Source organism: Vipera berus (assembly GCF_964194415.1).
Source record: "Vipera berus genome assembly, chromosome: W".
Lineage (NCBI taxonomy): Eukaryota > Metazoa > Chordata > Lepidosauria > Squamata > Viperidae > Vipera > Vipera berus.
Genome location: NC_138210.1, coordinates 64,200,988 through 64,215,575, shown reverse-complemented (window position 1 = coordinate 64,215,575; position 14,588 = coordinate 64,200,988). Strand labels below are relative to the sequence as shown.

General features: G+C 44.7%; 1 protein-coding gene across 1 annotated transcript; it reads left to right on the top strand.

Moving 5' to 3' along the window:
• Positions 1 to 4,887: 4,887 nt before the first annotated feature.
• Positions 4,888 to 5,334, top strand: LOC308676348 (ribonuclease-like; the record flags this gene model as incomplete). The annotated part of the gene is made up of 1 exon (XM_081342157.1): positions 4,888 to 5,334. One exon carries the CDS (start codon positions 4,888 to 4,890, stop codon positions 5,332 to 5,334), a length of 447 nt encoding a protein of 148 aa, XP_081198283.1.
• Between the last annotated feature and the right edge of the window lie 9,254 nt (positions 5,335 to 14,588).

Genomic DNA, 14,588 nt, shown 5'->3' with positions numbered 1-14,588 from the left:
TGGGGGGGAGGGACAGGGTATGTTTTCAGGCTGAAAACTCAAAATCAAGAAAAAGTGAGCTGATGTTCTCCAGATGTTTTGTGTTCCTAAGCCTTGGAAGTCTTCCATGGCATGCTAGAGGGATAGGCAGAGAAGATCTGTAAATCGTCACTCCCTAGGCTAGATGATGATGAGAAGCAAAAAAAAAAGTCTTTGTTTCACATATTTAAAACCGAGTTTCATTGAGTCTGCCTACAGAAACGAAACCTGAAACACAATTATGGTTTCAGAGTTTCTTTGCTTGCAGGAAGGGAAAGACTATTTATAATGAATGGAGCATTGTTATGGGATTTCATTTATTTAGATGTAGGTGTTGCCCTACTCCCAAACAACCCTGGGCAGCTCAAGCATTCAGAGAAAGAACAAGATTAAAAACACAGTCCAATGCACATAAAGAAGAGATGGCTGCAAAGTCTTGAGAGTTTCACCTCTTTCTTTGTGGCTATTTCTCATGCTCACCAGCTGTTTGCAGCTGTAGATGGCAACTGTATCCATGCAACACTTTTTGGAAAAACATCTCTTCTGTCTAGTCCACAAAGCAGGCCAGGGTCCTGTTGTGGTTAAGCTGTGGACCAGGAATGGGGAAACTCCAATTCTACGCTTCCCTCAACACAGGAGCTTGGTAGCTTAATTTGGGCAAATTCCTATCTCAGTCCCACCCATCACACAGGGATGCTGTTGAGGGGAGCAAATGGATGAAAGGAAGACTAAACATTGCAATTAATCAATTGCAATTATTTGATTAATAAAGGGGAATATTTGTAGCTCAGGGTTGAAGTGGTGTTCTCTAAGCTTGGTTGTTTTCTTGCAGCTGTTTCATTACTCACATTAGGTAACATCATCAGTGGACTGATGTTACCTAGTTTGGTAATGAAACGTCTGCAGGAAAACAACCAAGCTCAGAGAGCACTAAGGACTCTCGTTAATCAAATAACTTTAAAAAAAAATCCCTGCTTTCCCATCTGTTTCTGCTTCATGACAAGCTAAGTGTTTGTTCACTGTTGTCATCTAGTATTAATCACCACGAGGCATCTAAAGGGGAGCCCTTTCAGGAAAACACTTGTTCCATCATATAATTTTATTAATTTTACAAAGCTTACACATAAAATATAGCATAAGCGAACAGTTAAGATAAACAATAAAGAGTAAAAAAAAAAGAATAAGGATAGAAATGTTTAAAAAGTACAAAGAAAAGGAAAAAACAAATAGATACAAAGAATGACTTCTGACTTCTTTTTATATACAAATAACTCTAACATTTGACTCTTAGTTTAAGACTATAATAAAATGTTAATGAGGAAAATGCAAGGGCAGACTTGTTGTGTACCAAAAATGGATCAGGGCACCCAGGAGAAATGTCATAGAAACTGATTGCTATCCTAAGATTGTTCTCCTCAAAACATGCACCTTGCATTCAAAGATAGTACTTTCCATGCTAAAGACATTTTTTTTGCACTTTTGGTAAATGACTTCCTCTTGGCTTTACTGCAACAGTGTTAATTTAAAAGCAGGACTTTTGCAACTAATTTTGCAAGGGTTGATGCCCAACCAAGCATGCACAGCACTAGTTTGTAAGTTGTTTTTGGATGAATCTGACAGAAAAGTGGACATGAGATCTCTTCCGTCAGCGCGAGCTACGTTCTGTGTTCACTGTAGTCATTCACTGTGTCAAAAGAAATTGGTACTATTAAAGTAGCCTTCCTGGTTTTCAAGTGCCTAAAAAATACTATGCAAGAAATAAATTAAAATAGGTGAAGCTATCTTTTTCACCCTGGTTTGCTCTTTTTCTACTTTGCACAGCCCGTGCCCCGAAGTTAGACACTTTAAACTTAAATTCAGTTTATTTGTAACATTTAGATATCGCCCATTTCACTGACTCAAGGTGACTCAGGGCAGTGACTCAGGGCAGTATACAATCAAAAATTTAAAAACCATATAAAAATACTACTTCAGAAAAAGACAGACATAAACAAGAATTACATTAGAAAGACATTTGTGCTAAAAGGTAAAAAGCAGGGTGAAGATCATGTTTCAGGCTGTGAAACATGCTGCTCAGTGAGACCCATGCAAGTTGGCAGAGCCAAGTGTCCATTTATTGATAACCTCCAGTTCCTGTTGACCACTCAAACATGTGGATACAGGTAATTCTCAACTTACAACAATTCTGTCAAACCTTCAAAAGATCCTGGCCACAGCCATCTTCGGCTCACTTTCAGTTGCCACAGCAATGGGAGGAGGGTGATGTGTTCTCTTAGTTTAGTCATAACAAATATTTTCCTGTGGAAACCAAGGTCAAGCTACCTAAGTTTTGGCGGGCTGGGGTTTCCGTTAGAAAGCCCGCCAAAGTAGATAATTGGAGATTGTGATTTATGACATATTATAGGGGTGGGAAAAAGGGACGCGGTGGCTCAGTGGGTTAGGACGCTGAGCTTGTCGATCAGAAGGTCAGCAGTTTGGCGGGTCGAATCCCGGGTGCCGTGTAGCAGAGTGAGCGCCTGTTACTCGTCCCAGCTTCTGCCAACCTAGCAGTTCGAAAGCACGTAAAAATGCAAGTAGAAAAATAGGGACCACTACGGTGGGAAGGTAACAGCGTTCCGTGCTGGCGCCTTTGGCGTCCAGTCATGCTGGCCACATGACCACGGAGACGTCCTTGGACAAGCGCTGGCTCTTCGGCTTTGAAACGGAGATGAGCACCGGCCCCTAGAATCGGAAACGACTAGCACGCATGTGTGGGGGAACCTTTACCTTTATAGGGGTGGGAAGTTCAACTGGTTACTTTGTAACCTTGGGGGGGGGAGGGAACCTTCAGTCTTGGCTTCACCTTTGACCATGCAGATACTGTGTAGCCATTAAAAGTATTCTTTGAGGAATGCAATTGCCTCAGAGTTATTATTTTCTTCTGGTCTCATCTATCGGAACCATGACAAATTCATTTAGTGACCATTCAAAGTTACAACGGAATTGAAACAACTGACTTATGACTGCTTTTCACTGTTGCAGCATCCCCACGGTTACGTAATCAAAGTTCAGACACTTGGCAACTGACTCATATTTATGACGGTTGTATTGTCCCTCGGTCATGTGATCACCTTTTTCGACCTTTTGACAAGCAAAGTCAATGGGAGAAGCCCGACTCACTTAACAACCGTGTTACTAACTTAATAACTGCAGTGATTCAATTATTAAGTGTGACAAGAAAGGTCATAAAATGGGACAAAATTCACTTAACAAACGTCTTGCTCAGGAATGGAAATGTGGGGCTCAGTTATGGTTGTAAGTTGAGGACTACCTGTACCAAAGTTCTTTACCACAGTGCTTTTTGTGTGTTTGTTTCTACTTACCACTACGGTTACTAGCTTTAGCATTTCCTGATGGTCTTCACTCTGCACTAACAGGGTCTGACGCTTCTTAGTTTTTCAAAAATGGTCAAAATGAATTAAATGCTGCTACCTGATGGATATTTATATAGTGGAAGAAGAAAAAGATGTTTCGCTTCTCATCCAAAAAGTTTCATCGGTTGTGACAAGTGCTGAAGCTTCTTGGATAAGAAGTGAAACTTCTTCTTCCTCAAAAAACAGTCCAGGTGCCTTTAAAAAGAAAAAAAAGCACTTTTGAGACAATTATGAGCGGGATGACTGATAATCTTCGTAGACATACAGTGGAATTATTTTAAAAAGAGTCTTCTGCTATCACATTCTAAAATAGAGGTCACCCAGTTCAGACTTTATTCTATTGCATATATAAATCCTTATTTTCAAGTGGCTTCCTTCCAGATGTTATCATGTCTTGGAATTATGGAGGAACTGAGGATGTTCAGTCTAAAGAAGATAAATCTTGTCTCTTCTGACTTCACACTTCAATGACTCTATGTTCTATGAGTTAACCTTCAAAATATCCAGAAGGCACCAACTTTGGGAAAGACCATAAAACTTCTCCCAAAATTAGCAGACATTTTTCCCAGTGCCGGAAACTAATTCATGCTTATTATCTCAGAAAACTATAAATATTAAAGAAAGCACAAGTATCCTTTAATCTTTGATCTGCACAAATGTTCTCCTATCAGATGGAAGATTCTCAGGGATGACTCACACTCTGGATGGTATCTCTTTACTCTCCTACCATCCGGTAGGAGATATAGGAACATAGCCAGCCGTACCAACAGGCTGAAAAATAGCTGTTATCCGTGGGCTGTTAGGCTTTTAAACGGGACATAATCTTATGCAGAATTGACTTGGGAGGCCGGTGTGTGGTGTAGTTGGTTCACATGGTGTGGTGGGATGGAGGGTTTGTTGTCACTGTGTATTGGGGGGAGAGAGCACGGGGGGGGGAGGCTCAGCTAATCTCAATGTACACATGTTGTACTTTGACAATAAAGGTTTATTATTATTAACATGATGGCCTTGGTGGAGCAGTGGGCTAATGCCTCCTTAAGTAACACCAGCTGCCTGCAATTAGTGCAGGTTCGAGTCCCACCAGGCTCAAGGTTGACTCAGCCTTCCATCCTTCCGAGGTAGGTACAATGAGGACCCAGATTGTTGGGGGCAATTAAGCTGACTTTGTAATAATGCCGCTTGGGGTGTGTGTGAAAGCCCTAACAAGCAGGCATATACATAGAATGAAGGCTACTGCTAAGCTTGTAAGCTGCCCTGAGTCTTCGGAGAAGGGCGGGATATAAATGGAATTAAAATAAAATAAAAAACACTGCTATAGTGGGATATGACCAGCCATGTTGAAGGTCTCAAGGACGGTTGTTTGAATTGTTTTTATTTTAGCTAGTCACAAATTAGGCAGCTCCTTCCTAATCCTCATCCTTTTCTTCTCTGGTTTCAGGTCCACCTGACATCAGCTATGCTTCCAGTTCTGAAGAAATGGGGCTCTATGATGTTCTTCCTGATGATGGCATCTTGTATGATTCCAAACCAAACCTTCTCTGAGAATCCTCGGCACAAGAAGTTTCTAAGGGAGCACCAAGACTTCCCCCAGACCAAAGTTGGAGGGCAGGATTACTGTATGGTTATGATGCTACAAAGAGGCATGACCAGGCCCTGCAAGACCACCAACACTTTTGTCCATGCTCCTGACAACCAGCTGAAGGACATCTGCAGCTGGGCTGGGACCCATTATCGGAGAGCTTTACGGCTTAGCAAAGCCATCTTCTCTGTCACCACCTGCAACCTGCAGAGAATGTCACAAGGCCAGTGTCATTATTCGTCTCAGACAGGACAGCGACAAATTCTGATCAACTGTGACTCTTCTGGCTGGCCTGTCCATTTTGAAGAGAGCAACTTCATGTAGAGTTCACCCGGTCAAAACTACAGCAGTACATTTTGGGCAGTTGGGTTATTTCATAGAGTCACCGCAATGCAATGCATAATCCTCGCTTTGCTTTTGTACCTATATCATATTGTGATACAACACTTTATAAACTCATGATATAATGAATCTGGCAGGCCAGGTGACTCTGCAAAGTTCCAGGTTCTGAACTGAACTGAAATTCGACTTCTGGATGGAATTGACAATTTAGGTTGAACCATCATACTCAAATGTACACCTCTGAATTAATATTTCAAAAAGACATGCCAAATTGATCCGGATGATATCAATTGGTCCAACTGATCTGATATATAATATAGAACTTTCCACATAGGCTCACTCATTTGGATCAGAGTCATTTTATTGGTGTTCAATTTAGGTGAAACCTGTAATATAGCACCCACTACACTATGCAGCCTACCAGCCATAGATGGCATTAGGGACACTGCAGTTCATAATAGTAGTTTAGCTTGGAAAAAAATGAAATGTATGCAAGATAGGCTGTGCACCATATAGGAAAACACTTCTCTCAGGATGAGTCCATCTCTGTCCAGAGGGATTCAAGGACACTTAATCATCTCCCCAATATTTACAGACATCCTTTCACGAATAACATCTGACTATGAGAATCATGACCCCTGCAGATAAGAAAAACTCCTAAAATCTATTCTATTGTTCATGATGATGGGTTCCAGAATTAAATAGTCTGTTTGGGATGCGGCTGAACCACCCCCCCAAAAAACCCCTACAGGTTTCCCAATTCTGAGTTTCACTAGATTTGTAGAGAATTCATCCACGCGACAAAAGCAGCATTGCATTGCAGCTCCTCCCCTTTAATATGTAAGTGCAGTAGTGGGATTCAAATATGTGAACAACCATTTCTCTATGTGGATGCTGCTTCCCAGAGGTCCATTCTGGGCCTGGGCAACAAAAAGTTAGCTACCGGTTCTGCTGAAGTGGTGCGAACTGGCTGAATCCTACCACTGGGTAAGTGATATCACAATGCATGTCCCAAAGAGGCGGAGCTTTGAAACTGCGCCCACCCCATTGCTGGCAATGGGGAAAAAGTTCCGATAGCTCATGTGACATCGTGAGTTTGACATGTCTGCTTTACTCAATTTATTGGAACAACAAAAGAGGCTCTACTGAAACTGCCCCCCACCCATCTAGATGCTTAATTATTGTCTTGCCTGTTTCTGAAAGCCCTCTTTGATGGATCCCTACATATAAATCCACACAATATTATACAGACTTACTTTTGGACACAAAAGTTAAGGTTCAGCGATAGGGAAGTTGCAATAGCCATTTAGCACAGTTTTGTTTGCATCTTTGATAAAATAAGATAATGGAAATGGTTGTGTCCCTCTTTTTTTCTGAGACAAAATAACTATTATAAGAAGCATAATTGGAGGAAAAACAAACCTTTTTTTATTTTTCTAGCTGTATGCACATACCAGGAATTCTAAACTGCTCGTGTCATAGATTGTTTTTATGGTTTGAGAGGTCATGATTTTGTTCAGTTCCAGATGGTTAAGTCTTGGCAAATAACTCTCTCACTCAAGCAGCTGCTTGCCAAATTAATTGCACAGGCAGATTCCACAGTAACAGATTACATCAACCTCCTCCAATGCTTTCGGTATGCAATCGCTTTGGGAAAGCAGATGGTGCAGCCCATTGGGTCAAATCTGGTTTTCAATCTGAATTCCTCTCCCTTTGCCATCCAAACCTCCTCCTTCCAAAAGCATAACTTATGTGTACACAGGCTTAACCTTGATACTGCATTAGCCATTTTTCTGGTTTTGCACAACACGTTGATCTACTCTGTTCACTCAATTTCCTACAATCCACAAAACCACAAAAGGTGAACTACTGTGTAGCATAACCCAGGATAGCATGTTGTGTGAAGGCAGTTACTAGGTTTTTAACCGAGAGGATTAATTGTGTTCATGGGAACAGACTTTTAAGAGGAGATCAGGCAGATAGTCTTTATCATGGCTGCAAATATTTAGGGGACAACTAAGAAGTAACAGAGTGAGCGCCTGTTACTCGTCCCAGCTTCTGCCAACCTAGCAGTTCGAAAGCACATAAAAATGCAAGTAGAAAAATAGGGACCAATACAGTGGGAAGGTAACAGCGTTCCATGTGCCTTTGGCGTCTAGTCATGCCGGCCACATGACCACAGAGATGTCCTCGGACAAGCGCTGGCTCTTCAGCTTTGAAACGGAGATGAGCACCGGCCCCTAGAGTCGGAAACGACTAGCACGCATGTGTGGGGGAACCTTTACCTTTTTAAGAAGTATACAACTCTCCAGTTCTTTGCTGCCATCTAATGATCGTGTCTATAATGGCCAGAGTTTAACATGTTTTCTTGGAAACAATACAGGAAACAGTATGGTGTTGCCTTCTTCCACAATTTTGTTTTGCTTTCCGAGCATACACTACAGATCTGGGCTTTTCCTAGTAGTCTCCCATCCAGGTATTAATCAGATTCTACCTTTATTTTTTTTTCAGCTAGATTCCATGACAAAAGGCACATAAACCAGAAAACATGTCCAAAGTGATGGGAATATTTAATTATTCAGAGTACAGGTAATCCTCAACTTACAACAGTTCACTTAGTGACCGTTTGAAGTTACAACGGCACTAAAAAGTGACTTATGTCCATTTTTCAGACTTATGACCATTGCACCATCCCCATGATCACATGATCGAAATTCAGATAGTTAGCAACTGACTTCTATTTATGATGGTTACAGTGTCCCAGAGTCATGTGATCATCTTGGCGACCTTCTGACAAAGTCAATGGGGGAAATGCCAATTCACTTAACAACCGTGTTACTAACAATTTATTTATTTATTTATTTATTCGTTTTATATACCGCCCTTCTCCCGGAGGACTCAGGGCGGTGTACAGAGCAAAGTAAGTATACAATAAACCAACAATAAAACAAATAAAACCCCAGATCTACAAATAAAACCCCAAATCTATCAGGCCAGGCTGGCTTGCTGGAATAGATAGGTTTTTAAATCTCGCCGAAAGGTGCGAAGGTCGGGGGCCATCCGGATTTCGGCTGGTAAGCGGTTCCAGAGGATTGGCACACCCACCGAGAATGCTCTCCCCCTGGGGGTCACCAGCCGGCATTCTCTGACCGGTGGCAACCTGAGGAGGCCCTCTCTGTGGGAGCGCACAGGACGGAGGGGTGTTGACGCTGGCAGTAGGTGCTCCCGTAGGTAATCCGGACCCATGCCATGTAGGGCTTTGTATGTCATCACTAGCACCTTGAATTTCACCCGGAAGGCAACTGGAAGCCAGTGCAGCTCACAAAGCAGAGGTGTAATATGGGAGTATCAGGGAGCCCCCAAAAGCGTCCGTGCAGCTGCACTCTGTACCAGCTGAAGCTTCCGAGTGATTCTCAAGGGCAGCCCCATGTAAAGAGCGTTGCAGTAGTCAAGACGAGAGGTCACAAGTGCATGGGTGACTGTACGTAAGGCATCCAGGTCCAGATAGGGTCGTAGCTGGCGCACCAGACGAACCTGAGTGAAAGCCCCCCTAGTCACAGCTCCTATGTGATCTTCTAAGGAGAGCTGTGAATCTAGGAGGACACCCAGGTTGAGAGCCCTATCTACGGGGGGCAGTAACTCGCCCCCAATATTAAGGGATGGAATACTCTGAATATCCTGACATGCCGGTATGTACAGCCATTCAGTCTTGTCCGGGTTGAGTTGAAGCCTGTTCCTCCCCATCCATTCCCGGACCGCTTCCAGGCAACGGGACATCACGTCAAGGGCATCACTGATGTGGTTTGGGGTCGAGATGAAAAGCTGGGTGTCATCAGCATACTGATGATAACCCACTCCAAAACCACGGATGATCTCACCTAGCGGCTTCATATAGATGTTAAACAGGAGAGGTGAGAGGACCGACCCCTGAGGAACTCCATAAATGAGAGGCCTCGGGGTCGATCTCTGGTCACCCACCAACACCCACTGTGAACGTTCCAGAAGGTAGGAGGAGAACCACTGAAGAACAGTGCCTCCCACTCCCAATCTCCTGAGACGCCGAAGTAAGATACCATGGTCGATGGTATCAAAAGCCGCAGAGAGGTCTAATAGGACCAGGACAGAGGAATGACCCCTGTCCCGAGCCCGCCAGAGATCATTCATCAGAGCGACCAATGCCGTCTCCGTGCTGTGTCCGGGCCTGAAACCCGATTGGTACGGGTCTAGATAATCAGTATCTTCTAGGAACAGAGGAAGCTGATGCGCCACTATGCTCTCAACAACCTTCGCAAGAAAGCGAAGGCTGGAGACCAGGCGAAAGTTGTTTAAAACAGCTGGGTCCAGGGAAGGCTTTTTGAGGAGGGGTCTCACCACCGCTTCTTTCAAGGCTGCGGGGAAACTGCCCTCTTTCAATGAAGCAGTTACCACTGCATGGATCCAGCCTCGTGTCCCATCCCGAGCCGAATAGACCAGCCAGGAGGGGCACGGGTCCAATAAGGATGTAGTGGAGCTTAGCTTCCTCATGATCCTTTCTACCTCGTCCAGAGTCACAGGATCGAACTCTTCCCAGATAACAACAACAAGACTGTCCATGTTCTCATCGTCAGACTCTGCCCAGTTGGAATCCAGACTGGTCTGGATCCGAGCGATTTTGTCCAGCAGATGTTGGTTAAATTCCTCAGCACGACCCTGCAAGGGATCCTCCTTCACCTCTAGATTAAGGAGGGAGCGGGTCACCCTAAACAGGGCGGTCGGGCGATTATCTGCGGACGCGATAAGGGCAGCAAAGTAATTAGAACTTGCCCTCCTTAGCGCCGCGAGATAAGACCTCGTAAAGGACCTTAGTCGCGATCGGTCGGATTCGGATCGGCTGGATCTCCAACAGCTCTCTAGGCCCCGTCTCTGCCGTTTCATCTCCCGGAGCTCCGTAGAAAACCATGGAGCCCACTGGGATCTGCAACGGGTCAGGGGCCGCATGGGTACAACTCGGTCGAGTGCTTCTGTGGCTGCCTTTTCCCAGGCTTCCACCATGGCACTGGCCGAGCTATGAGCAAAGGAGGCAGGTGGGGGGGCCAAGGGCTGTTTGGAACCGCCCAGGGTCCATAAGCCGCCTAGGGCGGTACCATTTCATTGGTTCAGTAACCCCACGACGGGGAGTGGCAAAGCGGAAGGTCAGCCGCAGGAGATGATGATCTGTCCATGACAGGGGCGTAACAATTGGAGAGCCCCCACCCAGATCATCTAACCACTGTCCAGATAGGAAAATCAAATCGAGCATGTGTCCTCCTACATGAGTTGGGCCCTGGATTATCTGCGTCAGGTCCATGGCTGTCATGGAAGCCATGAACTCCCGAGCCAACTCAGATGATCTCCCCAGGGATGGTAAGTTGAAGTCACCCAAGATCATAATTTTGGGGAACTCAACCACCAGTCCCGAGAGGATGACAAGAAGCTCGGGCAGGGCTGCTGCTACGCGACTAGGTGAAAGGTACACTAGCAGCAAGCCCAACTGAGCCTTAGGGCCACATCTAAGGGGGAGAGACTCACACCCGGCTATTTGGACAACAGTGGCCTCTCGCGGATACAGGTTCTCCCTCACCGCTACCGCCACTCCCCCGCCTCTTCCCTGAGCCCGAGGCCTGTGTAGCACCCGGAAACCTGGTGGGCAAAGATCTACCAAAGGGACACCACCCTCAGGTCCTAACCAGGTTTCCGTAATGCAGGCCAGATCCGCATGTTCACTCTCAACCAAATCTCGGATGAGAGGAGCTTTATTGACTATGGATCTGGCATTAAGATATACAAGCCTGAGCTCAGGTGGTTGATTATCTTCGCTCCCGGTACCACGGGCCGAAACCAGAGGGTCGGAGTGCATCACCGCTTGAAGATAGCGGGGACGCACTCCCGGATGTTGATGCGGTCCTCTGTTCGGACACCTACTGCCATTCCCTACCGTCGTTGGAATAGGTAATCCCAAACTCCGCTTCGGGGCCCCGAGGGTAGCTAGTCTAAGCTCCCTCTCAGCGTGATCAATCTCAGCGTGATCAATCTCTGAGTAGCGGTTGGTGGACACCTCCCGGTATCTGACCGAAACTCTAAACCCTCCCCTCTCCCTAACCCCATAAAACATTTAGCTAGAAAATTAACCAGGGGCCTCTTATTAGGTTTGTAACTGAGGCCCCTATCCCTGCCCAGCCATCTCTCTGGGTCCCAACAATTGGGCCCTTCATCAAGAGGTAGATTGGTAAGTGAGGCGGGTCGCATCCAGGAGGAGGGGGAACCCCTAAGGGCGAATAAGGCAGTGATGGAGTACTTGAGACGAGTCATTGATTAAAGAGTGACTTCGTAGCTAATAGACATGTCCGTGTAAGCCATTATTTACAAATGGGGAAGATGTTAGTAAGATGTTAAAGAATAAGGGACTCAATATTAATTAAAATTAGGTATTGATTAGGTAATAGATATTAGACCCGGTCAATTGCTGCCATTGTTGCCGTTGCCGCCGAGCTCCGGAGGGGGGAGGCAAGGCTACACAGTCAGTTGTTTTGCCAGTCAGTTGTTTGCAGTGATTCACTTAACAAATGTGGCAATAAAGATAGTAAAAAGGGGCAAAACTCACTTAACAACTGTCTTGCTTAGCAACATAAATTTTGGGCTCAATTGTGGTCGTACGTTGAGGACTACCTATATATAATCCAGACTTCTCAATAAACTAGCTGTAATTAAGTAAACCTTGGGTGACTCAAGACAATTTGGGGGATTGACATTATATGGGGTGGCTTCATACAACACTTACAATCAAAGGGCTAGTTTGTGAATCACTCTCTGGGGAATTCAGAACTGAAATATTAAATAATAATAATAATAATAATAATAATAATAATAATAATAATAATAATAATAACAACAACAACAACAACAACAACAACAACAACAACAACAATTGGAAGGGATCTTGGAGGTCATCTGGTCTAACCCCATTCAAGCATGAGACCCTATATCATTTCAGACAAATGGTTGTGCAGTCTCTTCTTTAAAACTTCCAATGTTGGAGCTTTCACAACTTCTGGAGGCATGTTGTTTGACTAATTAATTGTTCTAACTGTCTGGAAATTTCTCCTTAGTTCTAGGTTGCGTCTCTCTGTTATGTGTTAAGATGTTATACTTGTTAAGTTACACCACGTTAATATGTTAAAAGGTTATGAGGTAAAATACTGACAGTGCACACGCGGCAGCTTTGACAGCTACCAGCTGTCAAAGGCTGCCGACAGCGGATGGCGCACACACGGCAGCTTTAACAGCTCTCAGCTGTCAAAGTGGCTGCCGGATACTACGCAGGCGCGGCAACCGGTTGACAGCTCCTAGGCCGCTGCTGATTGGGTCTAGCATCCGCAGCGGGAAAATACGCTACCTGGATTGGGCAAGGGTCCGCCAGCTGGGGTATAAAAGAGCATCCCCAACACACTGTCAGCTGTCCGGTTCCTCACAAAATAAAGGTTCTCAACTACGAGCCTGCTGTCTCTTCGTGGTCATTAACCCAGCAACATTGCACTCTCCTTGATTAGTTCCTATCCGTTGCTTCTTGTCCTGCCTTCAGGTGCTTTGGAGAATAGCCTGACTCCCTCTTCTTTGTGCCAGCCCAAGATATTAGAATACTGCTATCAGTTCAGCCCAGGTCCTTCTCTTCATTAAAGTAGACATACCCAATTCCAGCAACCATCCTTTATATGCTTTAGCCTCCAGTCCCCTGATCATCTTTGTTGCTGTTTTATCTACTCTTTCTAGAGTCTCAACATGTTTTTTACACCGTGGTGACCAAAACTGGATGCAGTATTCCAAGTGTGGCCTTACTAGGGCATTGTAGTATTAACACTTCACATGATCTTGATTCTATCCCTCTGTTAATGCAGCCTAGCACTGTGTTGGCTTTTTTGGCAGCTGCAGCACACTGCTGGCTCATATTTAAGTGATTGTCGACTAGGACTCCAAGATCCCTCTCACAGTTACTACTATTGAGCAAGGTACCACCTATACCAGACATGTCAAACTCGTGACATCACATGATGTCATGCAACGTATTGGAGTTTTTTTCCCATTGCTGGCAATGGGGTGGGTCCAGTTTCCTGGTGATGCATCTGGCCCATGGGCCGGCAATTTGACACCCCTTGACCTATACTATACCTGTGCATTTGGTTTTTCTTGCCTAAATGTAGAACCTTACCTTTTTCACCATTGAATTTCATTTTGTTATATAGCGCCCAATGTTCAAGTCTGTCAAGGTCCTTCTGTATCTTAAACCTATCTTCTGGAATGTTGGCTATTCCTGCCAGCTTGGTGTCGTCTGCAAATTTGATGAATTCCCCATCTATCTACTTTATTAAGTGGTCTACTTTTATCAAATGCCTTACTGAAATCCAAGTAAATTATATCCACAACATTCCTCTGGTCCACTAATTTTGTCACCTGGTCAAAGAATGCAATAAGATTTGTCTGGCACGATCTGTTTTTGACAAACCCATGTTGACTTTTGGTAATGACTTTGTTTGCCTCTAGGTCAGGCATGGGGAAGGCGTGATTTCGGAGTGACGCATCCAGCCCGTGGGCCAACAGTTTGACATGCCTGCTCTAATTGTTCACCGATTCGTTGCTTGATTAACTTTTCCAAGATCTTCTTGAGGTCAGGCTGATAGGTCTGAAGTTTCCTGGATCCATTTTTCCCCCCTTTCTTAAAATTTATTATTTATTTATTTATTAAATATATTTATTATTTATTATCTTGAATTATTTCAAAAAGAGTCCTTCCTCCCAGATGCAAAGAAAACGAGGAGGGGGAGAGAAACTCATGTTCCCCGCCTCTCTTCCGTTTCCTTCGTGCACATCTGCTGAAACAAATTTCAAATTTCAAATTTTCTCCAAATCAGCCTGAAATAAATTGCGCGCTTCATGCAAATGATGGCCCGGGATATACTGCCTGAAAGTATCGGGTCAACCAATCTGAAAGCCTTATGCAAATAAATCCATTTGCCCGCCCGCGGAAGCTTGTTGATGACGCAAAGGTGGTTCGACAACCAATCAGCCGTTCGGGAAGTATTCTGGCCGCCCCCTCCCCCCAAGTAGCAAGGCAATGAGAGCGAGATAGACGCGGAGAAACCTTTTGTGCGTCTTTCTTCGATGCCTTCCCAAGATGGCGGCCACGATGAAGCTCCAGAGGGGCGGGTCTAATATTGCGCCTGCGC